Genomic DNA, 21,747 nt, shown 5'->3' with positions numbered 1-21,747 from the left:
ACTGTGCCATATGCAACGGACACTGTGCTGATCTAACACAACTCCTCCACCCCCTGAATTTCATTGCTCACAGGTAGGCAGGTTCTTTGAGAACAGTGCCACAAAGAAAGACACTTCACTCTTGTGAGGATATCATGTATGATGTTTAACTATTGTCCTGAAAATCTTTCACTTCATTGCATCACATTGCAATGCATTGCATTGTCTTAAGCAGAAACAGATAGAACCAGCAAAAACATGCCTGAATGGCAAATAGAGTACTGAATCTCATTCTGTACCTGGACAAGTGCTTACAAATTGCAGTTCCTTTCTCCTATGCTACTAGCAACAGATCCACGTATTTGTTTTTCACTTATGCAGGTTAAAAATTAAAACAAACAGAGTCTTCAAAGTGGACCCCGAGAGTAGGGATTCATCAGTCCTACATTTCAGCTAGGATAGTTTTTTTGTTTGCTACAAAAAGCTGGAAATAGTTTACGCTGAAAATTTTAAAAGAAATTTATCTGAGAGTCTCTGATCTAGCAAACAGTTTTATGTATCAATCACATAATGCACTGGAGATAAAACACAGTTCTGATCTTATTTAAGAAGTCACGTTCAGTATCACTTTCTACGAAATCAATAATATTAAACTCTCTGAATAAGAAAGTTACAAACGCTAGTGAAGAAAGTCTGTTATGTTCTTGTAACTGAGACAGAACTCAGTTTACAAAAAAAAAAAAAAAAAAAAAAAAAAAAAAGAGACAAACATCTTAAAAATTAGGGTGTGTACTACCAGAGTATTCCAGAGTCCTGATCTTGTATCATCCTAGCTGTTCTGGAGAACACAACTCTTCACCACTCAAATTTTGTAATTCAAACTTAGATCTTCACTTTTTTTTTAATCATCTGCAGATTAGATTGGCCTTTATCTTAAAGAAAAGCTGCAGTCAAATGCAGTGTTTCTTTCAAAAACAGAACCACACTGGTGGTAGTTTAACGCAAGAAAAGAAGCAGAGCTTTGCTTCACTGCACACACTCATTACAGAGAAATGTTTACATCCTGTTTCATCCCTCCACATTCACAGAATTATTAATAAACGTAACACACAAAGCTCTCGAATAGGACCAACTCTTACAGAGCACAAGAACAGTACATAAAATGCAATGTAGCAGAGGTCCCTAGGTTAGAATAACTCCTAATAGTCTTTCAGCAGTAACCCTGCCACTATAACCTACTGGACTTGGAACAGCAGTGGACTTGGCAAATAGGAAATTTCTATTCTATTCAGCAGGGTTTCATCAAGACAGCTTCCTTTCGTGCTTTTTAGGTTATCACCTTCTGTGCTTCCTAGTAAAATTGCTTCATCATCATCATGGTACCTTGCTTCAAAGAGGAAAATTTCTGTTGAGAATCTTCATTTACATGGAAGAAAAAGACTCTACACCTTTTAAAGTACAAAGGATCAAAATTTAACAGAAGTATCATTGCAAAAGCATTAATTTATTGCTTATGTATTAAAATATCCACAAAACAGATGACACTATATTATCACATCTGAATGATCTTCCAATCATTTTTAAACCCAGAAAGTCAAGATGGTATTCTTGTAACAGGTAATGACTGAGAATCAGGGTGGGGAAATAAACCATATGAAGAACCAATTAATTTTGGAAGCCAAGGTTAATAGATTAAGTCTCTTTTGCCACTGTAATTCACCTCCCAGTAAAATGCAAAAGCAAACTTAAATGGTTCCAAACTTGCTCAAGCCTTGCCTGCATAGAAAACCCATTTAAAAAATAGGTTTCAACTCACAAACGGGAATGACTTAGCTTAGAACAACTGTCAGGTTGTCAGCTCTCACAGAGTCGTGAAACAGCTACTGAGCTGCTACAACATACAGCATGTCATAATAAGGTTAACTGTCACCAGCTTCAGTTTGCCTAGGCGACATGTCATCTGTATGTGGTGGTATTCAGCAGCTGAGTTGTAAATGGCTTAACTGTCCGTGAATCAAGGACAAGACAGACAACAAAGACAGAAGCACTGTTGCCATTCTAAGGGACATGCTTGCTCTCCAGCTGTGCACTAAGGCCACCGCAATCAAATTAATTTGAACAGCTACACAGAATTGCTGTCAATGCACAACTAAACTCCATTTTATCTTTTTGAACCTGTTCAGCTATACTAACAATAGTAATACATCACTGATCCTATAAATAGGCTGGAAGAAAGCTGCCAGTGTTGAGCACATCATCAAGTCCACTTCAAAATGCACCTATGCAACACAACACTTAAATGACAGCCTGCTGACAGCACTTCTAAACTGCCTAAAGTTTACTTCCAAAGTTCTCCTACCATGAGCTAATCTAATGCTAACAGAAGTTTCCGAACACAGCATATGTACAAATACCCATAGACAGAATTTATACAGATCCAGAAGCACCTTAGCATTTGTTATGTGACTTATACCAAGTCAAATGCTCTATAATCTTTGTAATATCATGATGATACAAATCCATTTCACTCATTGCTGTAATTGTCCACTCTTCCTTGTCTTCTTTGAAGATGCATGTAACATTTGCCACCTTTCAGTTACTGAGGATGTTCCCCAGTTGCCATGACTTCTCAAAGATGATAGGGAGAGGTCTCACAATCATTTAAGTCAGTTCACTTGGGTGAATCTCACCTGGTCCTATGAGTCTGTATAAGTCCATTTTACTTAAGTACTCTGTAACTTGATCTTCCTCTACCATGGATGGCATCTCTCTCTGCTCCTTAAATTCTGCCACACCTGAGAACAGGCCCTGTCAGTGAAAGCCAAGGCAAAGAAACTACTGAGTACCTCAGATGCCTTCCGAGATCCCCACCACATCCCCACGTTGTCACACAATGCCTTCATTCAGCAGCAGGGCCATGTTCTGCTTACTCTTCCTTTGGCTGTCTACATACTTTTGAGAGCTCTCCTGTTGCTCTCCACATCCCTCAGTTTCAATTCCAACCAAGTTTTGGCTTAATTCCATTCCTGCACATGTAAGCAATACCAGTACCTTTTGTAGACTTCGGTTTTGCTCAAGTCAGGAGCTCTTCCTGCAGCCTAGCAGGCTTACTGTCATGCCTGCTATTTTCATGAACATTAGAATGAGTCATTTTTGCAGTCTGAAGAAACTGTCTCTGGAGATCAAATACCCTGCAAAAATCTGCTAGATTGCTTGTACCCTGCTGTGCTGCCCTTCCAGCAGAGTGTTTCAAGTAGTCCTTGAGAACAAGGGCCTTCCACTTGCAGATAGCATCCAGTTGCTTGGAAGGTTCATTCTCTTCCTTTTTTGATCAGGCTGTCTATAACAAATGCCCACCACAGTATTCATGATTGCTGCCCTATCCTCTGATTCTGAGGCATACAGACTTGACGAGGCCTATCGCCCATCCCGTAGCAGAGCTCCATGCTTCCAAGTCATTCCTTTGTGCAGAGCACAACCTCCCCTCCTTGGCTTCCCTTGTCTGTCCTTCTTGAAGAGACTTAGCCATCTATTGCAGCAGTCCAGTCTCTGAGCTACCTCACTGCACCTCTGTAAGCCCAAGGAAGTTACAGCTCTATGACAGAGCAGAGTCTTCTAATTCCTCCTTTTTGTCTTCAGGACTTGAGAAATTGGCATCTCAAATGCAGTGCGAGAGGGCCCCCTTCCCCTGCCCAACCCAATCACATTGTCTCTTGCAAACCCCACTCTCCAAGAAGCCCCAGACCTGGATGGCTGGATTCCCCTACAAGTTCTGTCCAAGTTAATTTCTGATGTGCCAGTATGGTCATTCCAACCAGTGCCCGTGACACATCACTATCATGGTTGTGTCAACTCCAAACAGCTCTCTGGACCCTCAGGACACCCCATTCTGGGCCAACTGTTCCATTCAACTGCCATGTTTGCATGTCTTGGTCATTGGTGCTATCTACGTGTTTGTTAAATAAGAAGCTAGACACAAGTCTACTCCACCTCGCTTCAAGACTTCCTACTTGACAAGCAACTTCACTTGCTGTCTTTTGGTTCCCAAACATAGTTCAATCACCTTCTGAACTAAGGAACCATCAACATGCTCCCTCCTTCTATGCTGTGCTCCAAAATGCTCATGCTGAATTAGGAACCAAATTAGTTCTACACAAACTTACTGCTCCTTAACCACTATCACACAGCTCTAAAATGCAGCATCTTGTTCCATTTCCTACCATTTAATCGGAATATTGCTCAGTACAAGTAATAAATACAAACATTCTATCATATTTTACAGTATACTGAGTTTACAGCAAAGGTCACTGCATCTGTATGCTTTTCTACTGTTATGAAAAAGTGAAAAAATACTTTAAACAAGTATGGGTCTCCATGAAGTGTTAAGATAGACAATTATAAGAAACTTCACCAAGAGGCAAATATATTTTCCTATTATTTAGGATTCATCTTGGAGAACACTTCTATGATCTTGTATCCAAAGGCTGGGGAAGGTTCAACACTTCTGTGTTTTTTGTATTAACTTTGTAGATGTGTTTCTGCCCACTTTAAGCACTATTTTGCTATCAGGAAGTATTATATCTAGCATGAATATGGCCTCTAAGCTATATATACTCACAGCTGTTTAAATAACAGATGACAAAGTCACAGGTATTTCAACTAATTGCTTGGTCCAGAGCAATTACATAATAAACAGGAACATTTGGACCTCAAATGCATGGTGCACCTCTGCACCAGCTGTACAGATTAACTGCATTGCAAATTAGAGCAACAGTACATGCAATTAAGCATTTGGATCATATTGGTTATTCACCTCATCATGTTATGCACTTAAGCAGCCAGCAATGAAGTCCCCTGATGTAGTCTATCTGCCAGTGAAGTCAGATCAAAAACATCACCACTGACCAGAGCTGCTGGAGGGTAGCAAAGGGATAGGAACAGTGTACTGATGTCATGAAAATGGCAGTCAAATAGGAACAGGTTGTTTGGACCATAAGAACAGATTTTAGTCTACTGATCTTTCCCCAATTTTAGACTGAATGTAGCCTTCACAGCAGAAGTCCATTTAGAAACATACACACTACGTCAGCAAAATGAGAAATTAATGCTATATTAGCATTCTGGACTTCAGTCTGATTTATAAGGATAATAGCTTTCCCTCATGCATTGTATAACTTAAACTTGTCAATCTCAGGTTCATAGTTATGCATGCGTATCACAATCACACATATAAACATTTATATACACTTCCACACACAGCAAAGGTATCCCAACACCACTGAAGTAACTCTAGTACAGAAGACCAAATCAAGTTACTTATGAAAGCTTTCCAGATACACACTGTAAAAATGCCAATGCACTGCTGAAAACTCTGAGCAGAGAAGAGAGACGCAACAAAATCAAACTACTGCCAGAAGTTGGAAACAGCTTGAGATCTACTTCTCAGAGGCCCCTAGTCATAAAATGGAGCCTTTCTGAAAGTCTAAGCAATAGTTTGTGCTCAAAAGATTGCCCTTATGTAATCAGCACTGTTCAACTCCTATTTATATTTTGTTAATATTTGTGTCAGAAGAAAATGTATTCATGAGAATCTATCCAGAACAAAAGAAGCAACCAGTGAACTATTTGCCCTTGCATATTCTGAGTTCTTCTCAGTCTCTTTAAAGGCCAGCCCCCACAAATTAATTACCAGACTCAGACAGATGGAATCAAGCACTTTTCCATTAAACTTTGTTTTGTTTGAAACATAACCAAGTAAAATAAGTCCCTTAATATGGAAAGGAAGAACTCATAAGTTTTCATGCAATGTTCTGCATCAAACCAGAGATCTGAAAGAACAGCAAGTGCTAGTAACTGTTTTTATAATATACCAGTATCTAAAGTGAAGATTTCCCTCAAACCAGCATTTCAGGACATATCCTAAGAGACTGCCTTTTGTCTTATAAAACATCAAATACTTGGTTTTGGAATTATATGAACAAGTTGTGAAGACACAGGTTCAAAAGGGTAGTCAGAAAAACCAGAACAGCTGAGTATTCAGACAGGACAGCTCAATGCAGTTAGATCAGTTCAGCATTCCAAGTTCAGAGGTATGACCATGAGTGGAAGGCAGAAATAGGCAAGCTGAGAGTGTGAGCTTATTAAGACTTAAGATTCCTAAAACTGTAATTCATGTTACCGTTTTTTCCATAACAATTCTGTGTGCCTCTGAACTGTTCTTATCTATGTCAACGGGAGGAAGGTCAAAGATAGAGGACCTTAAATAGGTGTTAGTACCCTCTTTGAAAGCACTTTTGAGGCAGCTTCAAAGGACCACAATGCCAAGATCCACACAAACACTATAAAAAAAAAGACCGACCAGCTGTAACTTGAGATGCTTAGATCAGTGAACAACCTGCTATATTCTCTTTTCTTCTTTGTCTGGTTAAAGAAAAGCTTTCTTCGTGATGAACAGAGTAAGCCAAAGATTCTTTCATTATTGTTACAAGAAATAATGCCAGCTCTCATTCCTCTCCACATCCTCAAGTAAACTCAACACAGGGGGCCCAAAACCTTTAGTTCCTTTATAGAAAGCTTCACAGAAGAGGTTAGGGCTAAACAAATGCCCTTCATGAAGGGAAGGAAAGGTAAAGATGACTGCATTACAGTCAGACCAACAAAAGGCACCCTTTGAGTGAATTAATTGGCTAACACTTATTTTACCTGTGCCAGTTGCCAGTAAACCCCTTGAGTGGAGGTTCTGTGTACAAAGTGGACTACTTATAAGTGGAGTGAAAGCACAAGCAAGAGAAAAGGAATTGAAGTACCCTTAAAAGCAAGACTCGCATGCACAGAGGGCATCAGTCCTGACTACCAATCGGATGAATAAATTTGTCAGCAGGTTAAGTAGTTTAGAAGATCATTAACAAGGCTGGATTATTCTTGATTTTATAAGCAGTGTTTTAAGTTATTATTTAAATTTACATTAAATAAGTGACCCTGAACAGTAAATCGTTTACACAACTGTTACTGATGAATGAACTTCCTTTAAGAACTACCACTACCTTCTGGTGTTTAATGTTGACAGGACATGAATACCATTGTGAAAAATACATCATACGTACTCATTAGAAAATACTACCTGTTTGCCTTCTTACAGGCTCTACATACTCCTACAAGACTCAATTGACAAGACAGGAAGATGGACCTAGGTAGCTGTGCCCCATATAACAAGTAAACTGAACAGGCCCCAGAACCCTTACATGGCACTGAGGCTAACCAGCACAGACAGATGGCATCCATACCATAATCTCCAACTCTCAGCTAGAGTGTTAACCTGGATGTTAACATAACTGTCCAAGATTCATGGCTCAGGAAAATTGTTATCACACTTGGGAATTCACAAATACCCTGGACCAAAACTGAATCAGCGATAGTTTTAACAGTTTTAGAGTAGATAATCAAGTTCCAGAGCCCAAGAGCTTTTCCTATCGTTGTTTTATTTATACCTACAAAAGATAGCCTAGTAGTACTAAAGAATGTGAACAAAAGCAAAATGGGGACTCAGTACTGAAAAGTCAAAAGGTACATCTAGGAAATCACTGCAAACACTGTATTTGCTCAGGTAAGTGGTCACGACACACATACTTCATAAGACACAACAGAAGATGCAAAATGCGTTTTTGTCTTACATGAGCAGCAAAATGTCATTGCTGTTCATTTGCTCTACTACAGCATGCTGTAGAACAGGGAATCAACCAAGTAAGATTTAGAAGAAAGAACCAATAGATGAAGGAGGTTCCCATTAGGGAATCTCATAGTGATACCTAGTTAGCCAGCAGATACAGAAACTGCATGATAAAAGAAGTGCACATTATCTACCAAGCACTGAACACAAAAATCCACCTATTACAGCACACTTCAAAAAGCTAAGCCCAAGACATGGCAATCTGCTAAATACTGTTACAGCAGTCAACAAGCAAAAAAAAAAAATTTCTTTACAAAAAGGCACAACTGCCTGATAAAAGTGATGGCACTGGAAGAGACTGGCATCTGTTAAAAAAGCCACAAGGTTATCTCATTGAGGTGAGATGTCTTGCTGTGCTTCAACAACAGGGCGATGGGCTACAAAATACCCACTTTGTCCACTGACTCACTGCAACAGAACTACACTCTGCAGTCAAAAGTAGAAATTGCTGATCATTAAAGATGCACTACTTAATTAAAATCTGTTTTCAGCCACCAGTCTTCAACAGATGGCTTCTCCTGTTCACTAATGCCCTATAAAGACAGCTTTGTCCAACAAACATTTGTTTTCATTGTTACCATGTTTGGCCTTGCCTTTTGGCTGTTTTCAATGCTATCTGAAATAAAGATGCTCTTCAGTTATAACACTTTTAGCTTCTGTATCTGAAGTGACATGCCTGATTTCTTTTGCAGTTCTGATAAATGCACAGTGTCTTGAAGCTATATAAAAGTGATGCCAAGAAATCCCAAGAGGCTGATTTTCTTGGAATAATCTTAAGTCAACAAAGCTTGATTCAAAATCCATCTTTATTCCTCCCTCATCTAAATCTCAGCTTGACAGAATGTTCCTTATTAGTTACTTAGGAGAGGCCAAATCCATGCCTTCAGGTCAGCAACATAATCAATCATCAAGAAAAGAACATAAAATAAGCAGCAGCATTCAGGCTCCCACAGACACACACTTTCAAATCCCTCTTAAAGAAAAAGAAAAAAGGCAGGTAATTCAACCTTTCATTTGGACAATACATCTGTAAATACACCAACAAAAATGACCAGAAGATTGACACAGTGTTCTGTACTGGGGTACACAAGTAAGTCAGTCAGTAGTAAAAACCCCCAGAATGATTCAATATGGGCCACCACAGGTAATGAATGACACAAGCCTGTTTTATACAGATCCTTAAACCTGTGGTGGTGACTTCATAAGCGTAGTTTGAGAATACATTTTTCCAATAAAGCCTATTAAAAAAAGTCCTGTTTCTCTCCACCCTCGGCCTCTCATTCTCACCCACTGTTGTTTGCCACACCCTCAGCAGTAAAAAAACAGTTCTTTTGGGATTGTAATGTGAGAGAGGGAATGCCGAAATGCTCTTGGTTAAAATAAATTTTATCTTAAAAAAATATGGTTCTACTTCATCCCCATCTCAATTATGTTTACAGAGCAAAGTAAAACTGTATACAACTTTTTTTTCCAAGTGTGTTTATTCCTAGATCATATTTCTGCTATATGTCAATATTCATTACAGCAAACTGTAAAACATCTTAACATCAGGCTCTGGAAAAGAACAGTGTAAGGGTGTTTACAGAAAGAGTTCACTGTTCCACAGCCACCCTCTTTTTTTAAATGTTATTTCTACCTCATATCCATATTTGATTAAAGTAATTATACATTAAAAAAAATTCCTTCTGATTTTCTTGAAGTAGTTTTTCCAAAATATTACTTTCTGGCCAATGCATTATTTCCCATGACCAGATTAAGGGATTTAGACTATCAATTCTATATAAACACATACCAAAGAAGTAGATCCAATCACTTACAGCCCACTGCAGCTTGGGTCTAGCTCTAAACAGCAGGCAGGTATCAGAAGTGGTTCCCAGCAGTTTCATAAACATACCAGAACTTACATGCTATACATGTGAACACACTTCCTCTGATCTCTCCTAGCAGATTTGCTCCACTACAGCATCTACTTTACCTTTTTCTTTTCCAGTCTGCTTTGTTTTCCAGAAGTTATTTTATGAATTAGTATAAAGAACACAAGTTTTCTTAATTCAAGGTCTGTGTCTTGTTTCCAGCTGAATACAGAGTTTTAAATCAGTTATGTCCCCTCAACCTGTTACTACAAGGCAAGTCTAGGCAGCTACTTAGAACACCACAAGCTAAGGCTACGCAGCAAAGAAATTGTGTGAATTCATCATAATGAAGAAAACTAACTGTCTTTTCATTACTTCTGCCCTCCTTTGCCCTTTTAGTGCTTCTGTTTATAGTCTGTCATTGCTTCTGTGTTCAAGTAATCCTAAAAGAAGAAACAACACCATTTTCATACTGTAATGGCTTTGCTCATTTGCGTCATTCCAGCTTCCTATCAAAAAATGAAAGCTCTTCAGTAAAGAAAATCTGTCACCTTTTCCAAGGCTCTTCCTTTACTGATGTAATACTTTCTCAGAGCCTCTGTAAAAACCTCAGGGAGCATTTTTACTCTATTCCACCACTTAATTCCAACACATATATTGTATTAAAAAAAAGTTACTCATCTTCAAAACAGGGATGACATTTTCTCAAACACTAGTATCATCCACAGCCATACGTTGCCCTAAGTGACAGGCCACATGTTAGTCCATTACTACTTTCAAGTTTTGTTCAACTTGATTTTTTTTGGATGACTGCACAAACTTGGTGCTACACAAAAAGCCATTGCTTTTCAGGTTTCCACAGAGGAGCAACCTAATTTGCTGTTAAAGCAGAAAGCCTACATACACTATAGCAGGAACCAGAGATAACAGTTACAAAATCAATCTTTTGACACAGCAACATTTCCAAACTTTAATATACCAAGCACCACAAAGCCAGTGTGGAAGATGGAACTAAAAGAGCAGCTCACTGTCCAAACTGCAACTATCCATGGAAAACTCAACCCTGACTCCTTCTGAAAACACTGCAAAAACCCAAGGCATAGTAATGGACATGAGTGAGAAAACTAGGCCCAAAATTGTCTAAAAGAAATTCTTATTTTCAACCAAAAATAACTTTTTGTCTGTATCAGAAGACAGAGCTTTTGAAGTAGTGGAGCCATGAGCAAGTTTGAAATCACTAGTTGATCCTAGAAGAAAAAATGCTGTTTGAATTGAGCATATACAGAAATAAGCAGTTTTATTTTTGAACAATATTCATGGTTTTCTTCAAGCTTAGCAGAAACCAAACCTCCTCCCTTTCACAGAAAAACTGATTTTACAGGCTAGACCACCGCTTTACCAAACCTGTAGGGAGAACAAAATTGCACTAACGACCAGAAGAAAATCTCACACTCTTCACAATCTCCTTAAATTGTGCTTGAAGACTATCCTAGGTTTCATGCGATGCAGTTTTTTCAGCTTGTTTCAAAACTATCTCAAAATTGCTGGCAATAAGAAATAAACCCACTGTCAATAGAGGTCTACATTACATGTAGATGCTTGTGGGACAGCTTTTGTGCCTAAAGTAATTCCCTGGACTCAATCCACAATTCTTACCACTTCTGCACGACTGAGCCCTAAGCAATGAAGATCTTCCACATTTGCAGAGAGAGAAGCAGATCTTCTGAAACAAATGCAAACTGGAAAGAATTCAAGAATGCACTTTACAAAGATATTAATCCTTTTTTTGCCTATTCACTGCGCCATCACCATCCCTTACTTCTCAATGAAAGTGCATACAGAATCATTACGTGATCTGGCTTTAACAAACACCTTCGAGGACATCTGTCCTTACTCCCCACCCACTTTTAGCCCAGAATATTTCACTGATTCAGCTTTTGAGCACAAAAGTCCCTAAAGGGTTGCATGTGGACAAATGATTGCAGGAATTTGCAGTGGACGAGAAGACAGGACTAGAACTGAGATCAAAGATACAGGCTGTATCTTCAAAGCTGTAACCAGCAAATGAACACTCCACCCCACCAAATCTTGCTCACAGGCCTTTGCTGAGTGAGCCATTTCCTACTGAGAAGCAATGTAGGCTAATGAATGTTGCCACTAACCTAACTGACTTTGAGCAAAAAAAGTAGATCTCTCTCTCTCTCTCAGTTACCAATTTATAAATATCGGTAATGGTACTGAACTCCTTTACCAATTGCTCTGATGCTTACTCATTAAAAGTATTTAGGAGGAAACACATAACTTTTCATTAACAGTTTATTTTCCCTTGTAGAGCCAATTTTTTGTTCCTCTCATCCCTTGGAAACTTGCCTTCCCTGGTGTTGTACATTAGCTGTTGCACAAGTGCTGCTACTGCTAGTACTCTGCTGCTTCTGCAAATCAGGACTTGAATATTTACTCACCTGTTTGAATGGAACAAGAAGAAAAATACTTGACCAAGAAAGAGATATCAGATTTGGGTAAATGAGCAAACAAGGACATTTAACAGAGCCACTTTTCCCACATCAGAATACAACTCCTCAAGCAATATAAATTCTGTTTGTTTCTTCCACTGCCAGGCTTGAATTGTCTTTCCCTATCATGGTCTCCTCACAAAAAAACTGAGCTACACATCCCAGAAGAGAATCAGGGGTTAATTCAAGCTAATGGAAAAAAAAGGCATTAAAAGTTGCACGCAACAAATGGTACAAGAGGTCAAAAAGTCATCACCAACTTTCCCAAACAGACAGACAAGTGAAACAAAAAAACCCCATACCCCAAACAATACAAAGAACATATAGCTCAAATAGAATCACAGCATCACTAAAACAGGTTTCCTCTCTCAGGCAAGAATAATCATTTCACAATGAACAGATAAACCAAATGAAAAGAAGGAATTCTGAAAGGGAGGAAGAAACAGCTACAATCAATTGGACCAGAAACACCCTCAAAATAAACAACAAAAGGCTATCAAGGACATTGCTCCTCAGCATTGAACCCAGTTGTTACTGTGATGGAAATGAACCATCAACATACTAGCCAGCACAGTTGGAAAGGTTTATCCTGCATTTTTTTTTCCTCCAACTGCTGCTGGGCCTCCAGCATGGAATTTGCAATCCAGTAAGCAGAAATATGGGACTGTGATGAGATGAGCTTTGTGAGGAAGTATGAATTAAAAGATTGCTTTAAACTTACAGAAAACAAATATGAAATACTGTGGTATTCCATTCTAGTAATATTGAACTCTGTGTGTTAGATATGCCAAATAAAGAAATACTAATATTTTTTGGCACTGCAGCCTAATGAATAGAAACAGAAAGCACATTAAGATTCTAGGCTTTGTGAGAGCTCAAATCAAGAAAGTAAAGAAAAACTTCTTGTACAGAGAAGTTGCTAAAGTCTGTAAAAGAAATGGGACTGCATGGAGATGAGCAGCTACAACACTTCAGTGCTTACACTGTCAAAACCACAACAGCAATGCAGGCTGAACTGACAGAGGACATATAAAGACTTGCCCAAAAGCAAGTAGATATAATCCTCATAACAGGAATGATAGCTGTCTATCACCGCAAATGGACTCATACATGGACATGAAGTGAAACAAACCCAGAATGGGATCTTATACGATAAATGCCTGCTCTCTGGTTTATTTCCGAATCAACTTAAACTGGAGTCTACTTGCCCAAAATTTAATTTGCAGCAAATACAAAAGATTCATGCAGAATTCAATTATTCTCCCTCAGGTACTAACCTGCAACCACAATCCAGTCAACCTCACAGAATATAAGAACAAGGAAATGAAAACAAAACAAAATGCCCAAACCCAAGAGGTTTGGCAAGAATTATCAGTCCTGTTAAAGGCAGGAAGGTTTAAATATAACAAGCAAATTAAGACCCTTATTCATTCTCAGGAACTTTTGTACATTTAGATACACTCCAAGTAAAAATTAGGTTCCCTATGTGAAAAATCAACAGACTTATAATATTTAATAAAGTATACTCAGTGTAAACAAAATAAAGACTTAATGTAAACAATTTTGTCTTCACAGTATGACATGCTTCTAGAAAACAAAACAGGTTAAACTGATTTTATCTTACAGTAAAGCGAATTAAGCAAAATGAAGCAATATCAAGTCTGCAATTTTACAAATCAAGTTTCACCATTTGACAAATATTACTAAACTTTTTTTCCATTTCTAACAGCCCAACAAGTTTCTATCACAGTCAAACCCCATAACTTCCCTACTACCCAAAAAAAAAATCTTACCAGGCTTTAAAAACCAGAACAGATACAGAAGCATATATTGTGTTTTCAAAAACAACATTTCTATATAAATGACCAGTGACATACAGAAAACTACACATAAAATTTTTGCTGAAGACTATCAAGCTAGAGAACGCAAGCATTTTACAGCACACTTTCTTCTCACAAAAGTACTCTTCCTAAAAATCTTTCTTCCACATGTGAGATTATAGATTCCTGAAGAGATAAAGATAGACCTTACAAAAAGCTTTATGTTGGCATCTACAGAGTAAGAAATAACAGTATTATCAGTTTCTATTTGAAATACAGCTAAGTTTAAATGTAGTTAGCAAAAAGTTGTTGGAAAAAAAAAAAATCAATGGTCAGACAAAAAATACCTATCTTTCTTTTAGCAAAATAAAATAATTTGTTTTCCCTTGCAAGTTACAAGATGACTACATAGACTCATCTGTAAAGATTAAATTAGTTAAAGACAAAAAACGCATCACAATCTGAACAAACAAATGCATTTCACTTACCAAAAAAGAAGCAAATTCCATACCACAAACTACATTTTCACCGGACTGCTGACAAAGCAGAAGTTGCGTAGTGGCTTAAGGCTGCATTCTTTCCAGCCTTTCTAACTGTCAAGTGTCGAGATATATACAAAGTAATATGAGCAGTCAACTGCTTGCACACAGTTCTTGAGACCTTCCCTTTTGTGGTTTGTAACTATCATTTTCTGAAAATTACTTGCTCAGTTACATGTTTATTATTTTAGTCTAAAAACTGTTCTGGTTACTGTTATAAAAAAAAGATAAGTACCAGTGACTGCTTCACAGAATTCAAAATAGAGCAAGTTAGATGCATTACCCACATGACAAATGAAGACTTAACATTCAGAACATAAAATTTATCTTCCAATAACTTTATGAGAACATGACAATCTAGATAATGTTACTGGCAAAAAAACGTTTTAACTATTATAAACTTGCTCTATTCAAGTGTAGAATAATAACTGGAGTTTTGCTATATGCCATCTTCTCAGGCCAGTTAGAGCAACTTATTCTCAGGAGACCAAAAGTGAACAGAAAGGGTAAAGTACAAAGAAGATGGTAGTCAGTTAATTACAAAATAGGAAGTAGAAACACAAATAAAATTCCAAGAAAAAAAAGTAAATAATTGATTTTGAGGGGTTTTTTTTGTGTGAAGACAGATTTTGGACTCACTAATCCAGATGAGGCTACGGCTGCCCCATTTAATGGCATTCAGCCTCCATCATACAAAAGGATAAAAATACAACCTAGGAAAACAAGCCTTGAAGTTTTACTTCCCTTTCCACACCTACGGAAAAACAGCCACAAGCGGTTCTCTCACTACTTTTCATTCAGTTTGCACCTCACTCTCACTATAAAGCCAGACTTTCTCAGTCACCTCTGGGTTCTTCATTCTGTTGGAAACTGAGACAGTCTGATTCCCAGTTAGTTACAGGAACCTCTGTTCAGAAAACAAAGGAAGAAACACTGTGGAAAGGTACTGAAGGACTGACTGCATGCTCAAAGTGGGTGACCTGTTACCTACAGCAGAAGCTAAAGCAAGTCTCTGGACTATGTCCAGCATGTATACAGCTGCAGCCTAAGACCTGTGATATGAACACATATGCAAAGAGGAAAGGCATAAGAATAGCACCAGATAAGCTTCAAGCTAAGGATACCATTAGGTCATGTTGCAAGTCATCACAGAAATCCTAATGATTCTAACAACCCAATGTGCTTCCAGATTTTTCCAGAAGGATAAGAGGGACAGAAGACCCTACTGATTTTTCCAGATGAAGTAGCACATGGCACAGTAACAGACAGAGAACAGATCCAGAGACACACAGCATATCCATATCCAGACCTTCCATGGAATCCATGGATTTCATAGCTGAGCCATCAGTTTTGTAGACATAACTATCACAAACTCAACCAGAATACCGTTTGTTGATAATGCTTTTTCTGAAAGACACCACAGAGTAAACACCAAAGAGAAAGCCTAGAAGTACTTACCAGTTGTGCCCAGTAAAAGTTCCCCATCTCCTTCTGCAAGAAGAGATCCTAAACCTAAAAATAGGGCCAATTTCTACCTAAGTAAGCTTAAAGTTCACTCCACATGCATTTCCAGAAATACGTGGTACTTCTCATTGCCTTTCCTAAAAGGTTGCAGAAGGCACACAATGGAACAGCTGTTGTGTTCCGCTCCGGTGATGGGTACGTTTTAACGATAGATTAAGTGGTCCAGAACCATCCTTACCAACTCACAGGGGTATAGTGAAGACTGTTTATAAAGCCATACAATGATGAGACATACTAAGTATCTTTATGAACTCTAGTGTAGTCATGCTGGGTAGAACACTACAAGACACAGAACTTGAAAACTCTACAGTTACAAATTATTGTCTTTGTCCTGCTGTTATACTGCAACGTATTTTTATTTGCATTTTAATGTTCTTGCATACACCTTCAGGGCAGGAACCCTATTATCTTAACTATCTCTATTGTCATGTAATTCTACAGTGCTTTAAAAAACATAAGTAATAACGAAAACTAACCGCATACAATATACACTAATTCCTTATCATCCTCCCTCTAAAATACAGTAGAAAGTTGGATTCAGTAGTACAGAAGACACTTAGCTTAGAAGTTTCTTTAGACGATTTTGTTTGGAGTTTCATTGCCGTTTAAAGATTTGGGAAATAACAAATCTATATTTAAACAAGTGTGCCTGAAGCTTTCTAACAGGTCAGACAACTCAGCAAAATAAAGCAGCAAGTACATATACAGCCATGAGGCTTTTTTTGGTAACAGATTCCACTAAGGAAGTGATGAACTTTAAGACAAAAACCAAAATACATTCCTTCTACGTAGCAATTCTTCAGTTAAAACAGTTCTTTAGCTAAAAGAAGATATAAGTTAGAAATATTAGAATGTAGAGAATGCCTTGGACTAACACCTTCTTAGCTTTAATCACAAATAATTGCCTCTTCTTGTACTAATGAGCAAGGCAAAATGGAAAGTAATTTAGACAATTCATTCAGGGTAATAGCTTTGTGAGCTAATATTACTGCTGAGAGATTCATTCTCAATTTCCTCAAGTACAATAACAGAGCAGCAGTAAGTTTTTCACTTCAGGGAGCTTTTCTATCCTATGTAAATATAAACAGAAATCCCATTATCTATTGATAAAAACAACAAAGCAAGTTAAATAAAGTTTTGTATGTTACAATTTCTTATAACAGCCATCAGCTCCCTGGATCACAAGTGTAAATAAAACACTTCACTTACTGAAATCAATGAGAAACCTTCCAAATCCTTGCCTTTGGTATTGGGGCATGATCATTATGCAGGAGACATTGTACTTCTGCTGGCAAAGCTTTTCCTGTGGGAAGGAGAAACAGATCAAGTATGTCAAAGCACTGCTGAAGTGGGCAATTGCCTGCACCTGCCACTGTCCTTGTAAAATAACCTGATAAGGTGAACAGATGCACGGGGTCAGTACCAAAGTCAAATAATTCCACGTTAATATTTAATGATAAGAGGAAGTATCAAACATACCCTTCAAAATATTCTTTTATTAGTTAACTACTCAGCATCTTAAAAATTAAATACATTGTCTAAACAGCATAATGAAGTTTAAGTGCTCTAAAGGAGGAGGACAGGAGGAAGAGGGAAATATTTTCATGCTTCACTGACCATTCTGTCAAGGATATAAAAGTGGAAAATAATATCCATACATACGGTGAAGTTGTATTTTGTGCAATTGCTACACTAAGTGCCTGCTGGTTTCCATCTTTATTTTGCCTTCTCTCTCTCTGAATGAATATGGGGTCGGGGTGGAGGGGGGGGAACCTCGTACCCATAGAACTAAGAAGTCTTACTTGAAGCATACTAACTTTTTCAAAGCTGACTGCTTCTTACCCAAATCCAAATTAAGGCAGAATGCTCAGAAGCCGGAGCTCTTTCAGACAGAATGAAGTCATATAGCGTACCGGCAATAGAGGCAAATATTACACTGATTGTTTAAGACAACAGAAGGAAGAATCTAAACTAGGAAGCTGTTCTAACAATGTAAGGTTATACGTTCTTTCAGATTTATTGATAAAAAGGAAGAGCCTTAAAGCTTTGTTACCTTTAGAAGACTACACACAAGAAAAACCCCCAAAATCAGCACTAGGCAGTTTTGAGGGAGACCAAATAAATCAACCAAAAATATCCAGGTCAGCATAACTGAAAAGAAGTTGTGGCAAGCACACAGATAGTTTAAGATACCACCTATCACTTCAGCCTCCACACAGAAGATGACACCAGACCAGTGATGACACTGACAGGATCACATGCCAGTATGTTGGTTTCCAAACATTTCTTCAGCTGTGAGATACCCATGCTATATTTTGCAGGGTTTCTTAGTTTCTACAGTATGGTGAAGTATTTTCTCTGTACAGGCTTCCCAAACTCTCTAGACTGCTGCTAGTATGAAGTTCACATCCTGGCAACGTATTTTAAGTCAAGGAAGAAAAGCCAGAGCATTCCTGCCAGTTAAGAGCACACACACACACACGTTTAAAAAAAAAAAAGGGGGGGGGGGGGGGCGGGCAACGGACCACGCAGGACAACACACATGGAATTCAGTAAATAATTTCAGTACTTTAGTGGAACTGGAGATGAAGTTTTTCTTCCTAAGTTTTGGTAGCTAAAACATTCGTGACTATCAGATGTGACAGACAGACTGGCCAAAAGCAACACGGGTGAAACAGGGGAAGAAAATGCATCCTTGCTGAAAGAAGGAACAAACACCAAGAGAGACTCATCTTAACACCTACAGTACCTTAAATAAATCTGCTAGAAAATACTTGCCTATATCAGAGTTGACATGTTTGTATGCCACAAGAACTTCTGACTGAAGTAAGAGAGAGTGCAAACTGTGCCTACACATCTCACTGTTACTTTAATCCCAGCAGGGCCCACATCTTGGAAGAATTGGTCAGACCCTCAAGAGATCACTATGATATGCAGGTACTCTGAAATGATTTTTAGACTTCTTTAAAATAATACCTTCATACAAATCACTTCTTAAAGAAAGAAAATTATATACTGAAGGAGGTGGTGATACTAGGGGCAAGAAGTGCTGAATTTTGAGTAACAGTACCAATTAATCATATTTCTTATGGACAAATTGACTAATGGAAGCTTTTGCTGGTGCAGACACATCTAATTACACTTCACCATTATTTTTGGTCATCTTTGTTAAGTCAGTCCACGTAAGTATTATTTTTGTCTATAGCAGCTACCTGTTGCTTTAAAATTCAAAGCAAAACCACAACCAATAAAGATATCCACTCTAAAGAAGGCATCCACCATAAAGTTAGGCACTGCATTCTTACACTCAGTGCAATGAGTAACTGCATTAGATCAGACGGTACACAAGAGATGAACACAGCTGGCCATTTATGTCTAAATAGTCAGCTTTAACTGCTAGCGGTAAAACCATGAAAACAAATCAACATTTCAAATACCTAGCACTTTTAGAAGTTAGACTTGGTATACTATTGCAAAAATAGTAGGGGGAGGAAAAAGATCTAATTTTCAACTGAAAACACAACACATTCTGGAAAAAAAACAAAACAAAACAGAAACAAAAAAAAAAAAACACCCCACAACCAAACCAACCAAAAAACCTGCAATGGATGTGGCTGAATGCACATACAATTTCTCAGTTTGCATCAGTCTTTGAGACAAGAAAGTACAAGTATATTTGAGACAATGCACATTATATTTGAGATTTGTAAAGAAGATTTCAAGCTTCTGAATGGTTTTTCTCTGCTGTTGGCACAAATATTAAGGACAGTGGGAAAATCACAAACGTTTAAAAAAAAAAATCACTTTTTTTTTACCTTAGAGAAATATCCAACTAAATGGCAGCCTTTCTCATCATTTTTTGTAAGGACATAGAAGAGGAATGGTTCAACATCATAATACAAGGTTTTGTGGTCCAGAAAGAGCTTAGCTAACAAACAAAGATTCTGACAATAAATTTTGCTCACATTTCCATCAACCTAGAAAGCAAGACAGATGCAGTTATTTCCAATGCCACCAACATGTTAGGACAAAACAACTTTTGAATCAATCATATCCTAGTAGAACATGAACAAGATGGTGTTACAGAAAAAAAGAACACATTAAGGTTCAGAAGAGAAATGCCCCAGCTTCTTGTTAAATAAGAATTCTCCAGTTCATACTAATCACTTTGCATTTATAAGTATCCTCCGAGGATCCGGATTTATTAGACAAAGTAACTTCACATTTTAATTGTTCAAGTGAGACTTACCTCTTCCACTTCATTCCTGGAATGAAAATGAATGACTGCCAGACAACAAAAATGTACTAGTTAAAACTACATTAAACTGTAGTTTGCTAGAAGGCAGGGGTGTACAACAATTGGGGGGGGTTAGGGGGGATGACATAAACCAAAACAATGAAGTGTATTGTGTTGAATCCTTAAGGTGTAAGGCCAATGAATGAGTTGCCAATTATGTCTCAATCACAGCAATGTTTTAGATAAATAAGACAACATTTCTATGCTAGACTAAAATGCTATTGAGCAAGAGAAGTACATTTTCAGGCTAAGTATTACAATTAGTCTAGGTACGTTATGAGCGTAAAGAGTCAAGCTGTGACTCAGACAGCTACAGAAATACCAGACACAGATGCATATTTCCTAGATCAATTAGTTACTCCCTGAAAGGGACAGCTCACTCAAAGGCAGTAGTATTTTTTAAATAATCTTCTTAATGGAAAGGTTTTCTTGTACTGATGTTCTTTGATAAAGTCACTAGCTGTATTTCATTCACAGAGACAGCCAAATGGTATGCACACTGTGCCGAAAAAGAGGTCATATTCTATTCTAATTTGGTTTTAGTAAGAATTCTAGTTACAAATCTGAGTAAAACCCAACCTTTTGGACATATTTAGGGATTTCAAGGTGACTTGGGTAGTATAGCTACATTATCTGAACTGAAGAAAAAACATTTAGTGGACAGCTACTGCTCCTAAAGGCATCAGAATAAACTTGCATACAGCACTCAAGAGCCTATCAAATACATGAAGCTCTCATACAACTCACTCCATTTGTCCAGATGCTTTTTATTTCTCTTCGCACTTATTAGCAAATGTGCAAATTAAATGCAAACATTAACCATGTAGAAATCATCACTAGTAAGCTGTAAACCTGAAAACCCGAATTAAGTAAGCTATCTTTTTCAGTAAGAACATTTGTACAGAGATGTAAAAAATTCCTTAAATTCCAGGCAAATACAGTTTGTTCATCAGTTTTAAATGCGGCGGGGGGGGAGGCGGTGCTGGAAGAGGGACTGCAACTTCAAAAGCAAGCATCTGTCAAAAGTTTCTTGCATACAGCGCAGTAGTAAACTATGTCAAAGTCTTCTCTCAAATCTGTCAAAGTCATGCTATGGGCAGAGGTACATAAATCTTAAATGCCAAGCTCATTTCTGTTTCTCTCAAAAACAGAAAGCATGAAGGAAACCGCAAACCCTTCATTCTGTCAAACAGAAAATGGGTGCACAGAATTCCTGAAAGTATCTGTGAGGAAGGACATCAACTGATGAGCAAGTTTCTACAGTTATCAGAGTAACAACTGACATTAACCTTTGAAATAAAAAACACACTTTATTTCAGACGTCTTAACATAAATGCTTATTGAAGTACCTAAAATAGAGCAAGGTAATAAAAGCAGTGGAGAGTTGGGACAGTGATTTCACATGCACCTTGTTTTCCATGTGGTTTTTTGTGTTGATTCCCCACCCATCCCTACCCCCTTTCTCAGAGCTATATCTTTTTAAGAAGTTTTTACTC

At 37.9% G+C, this 21,747-nt stretch overlaps 1 protein-coding gene across 7 annotated transcripts in view; it reads right to left on the bottom strand.

Moving 5' to 3' along the window:
* Nucleotides 1-21,747, bottom strand: part of KAT6B (lysine acetyltransferase 6B) — a 119,234-nt gene that overhangs the window by 16,238 nt on the left and 81,249 nt on the right. For all 7 annotated transcript variants that reach the window (XM_075505134.1, XM_075505138.1, XM_075505139.1 and 4 more), the window contains 2 exons: nt 19,770-19,931; nt 17,164-17,257 (listed from right to left, as the gene is read on the bottom strand). In XM_075505134.1, the coding sequence (XP_075361249.1) occupies nt 17,164-17,257; nt 19,770-19,931 (256 nt within the window). The remainder of the gene's footprint in view (nt 1-17,163; nt 17,258-19,769; nt 19,932-21,747) is intronic.

Source organism: Mycteria americana, chromosome 6 (genome assembly GCF_035582795.1).
Source record: "Mycteria americana isolate JAX WOST 10 ecotype Jacksonville Zoo and Gardens chromosome 6, USCA_MyAme_1.0, whole genome shotgun sequence".
NCBI lineage: Eukaryota > Metazoa > Chordata > Aves > Ciconiiformes > Ciconiidae > Mycteria > Mycteria americana.
The sequence above is the reverse complement of the archived record's forward strand: the minus strand, read 5'-3'. Positions and strand labels throughout refer to the sequence as shown.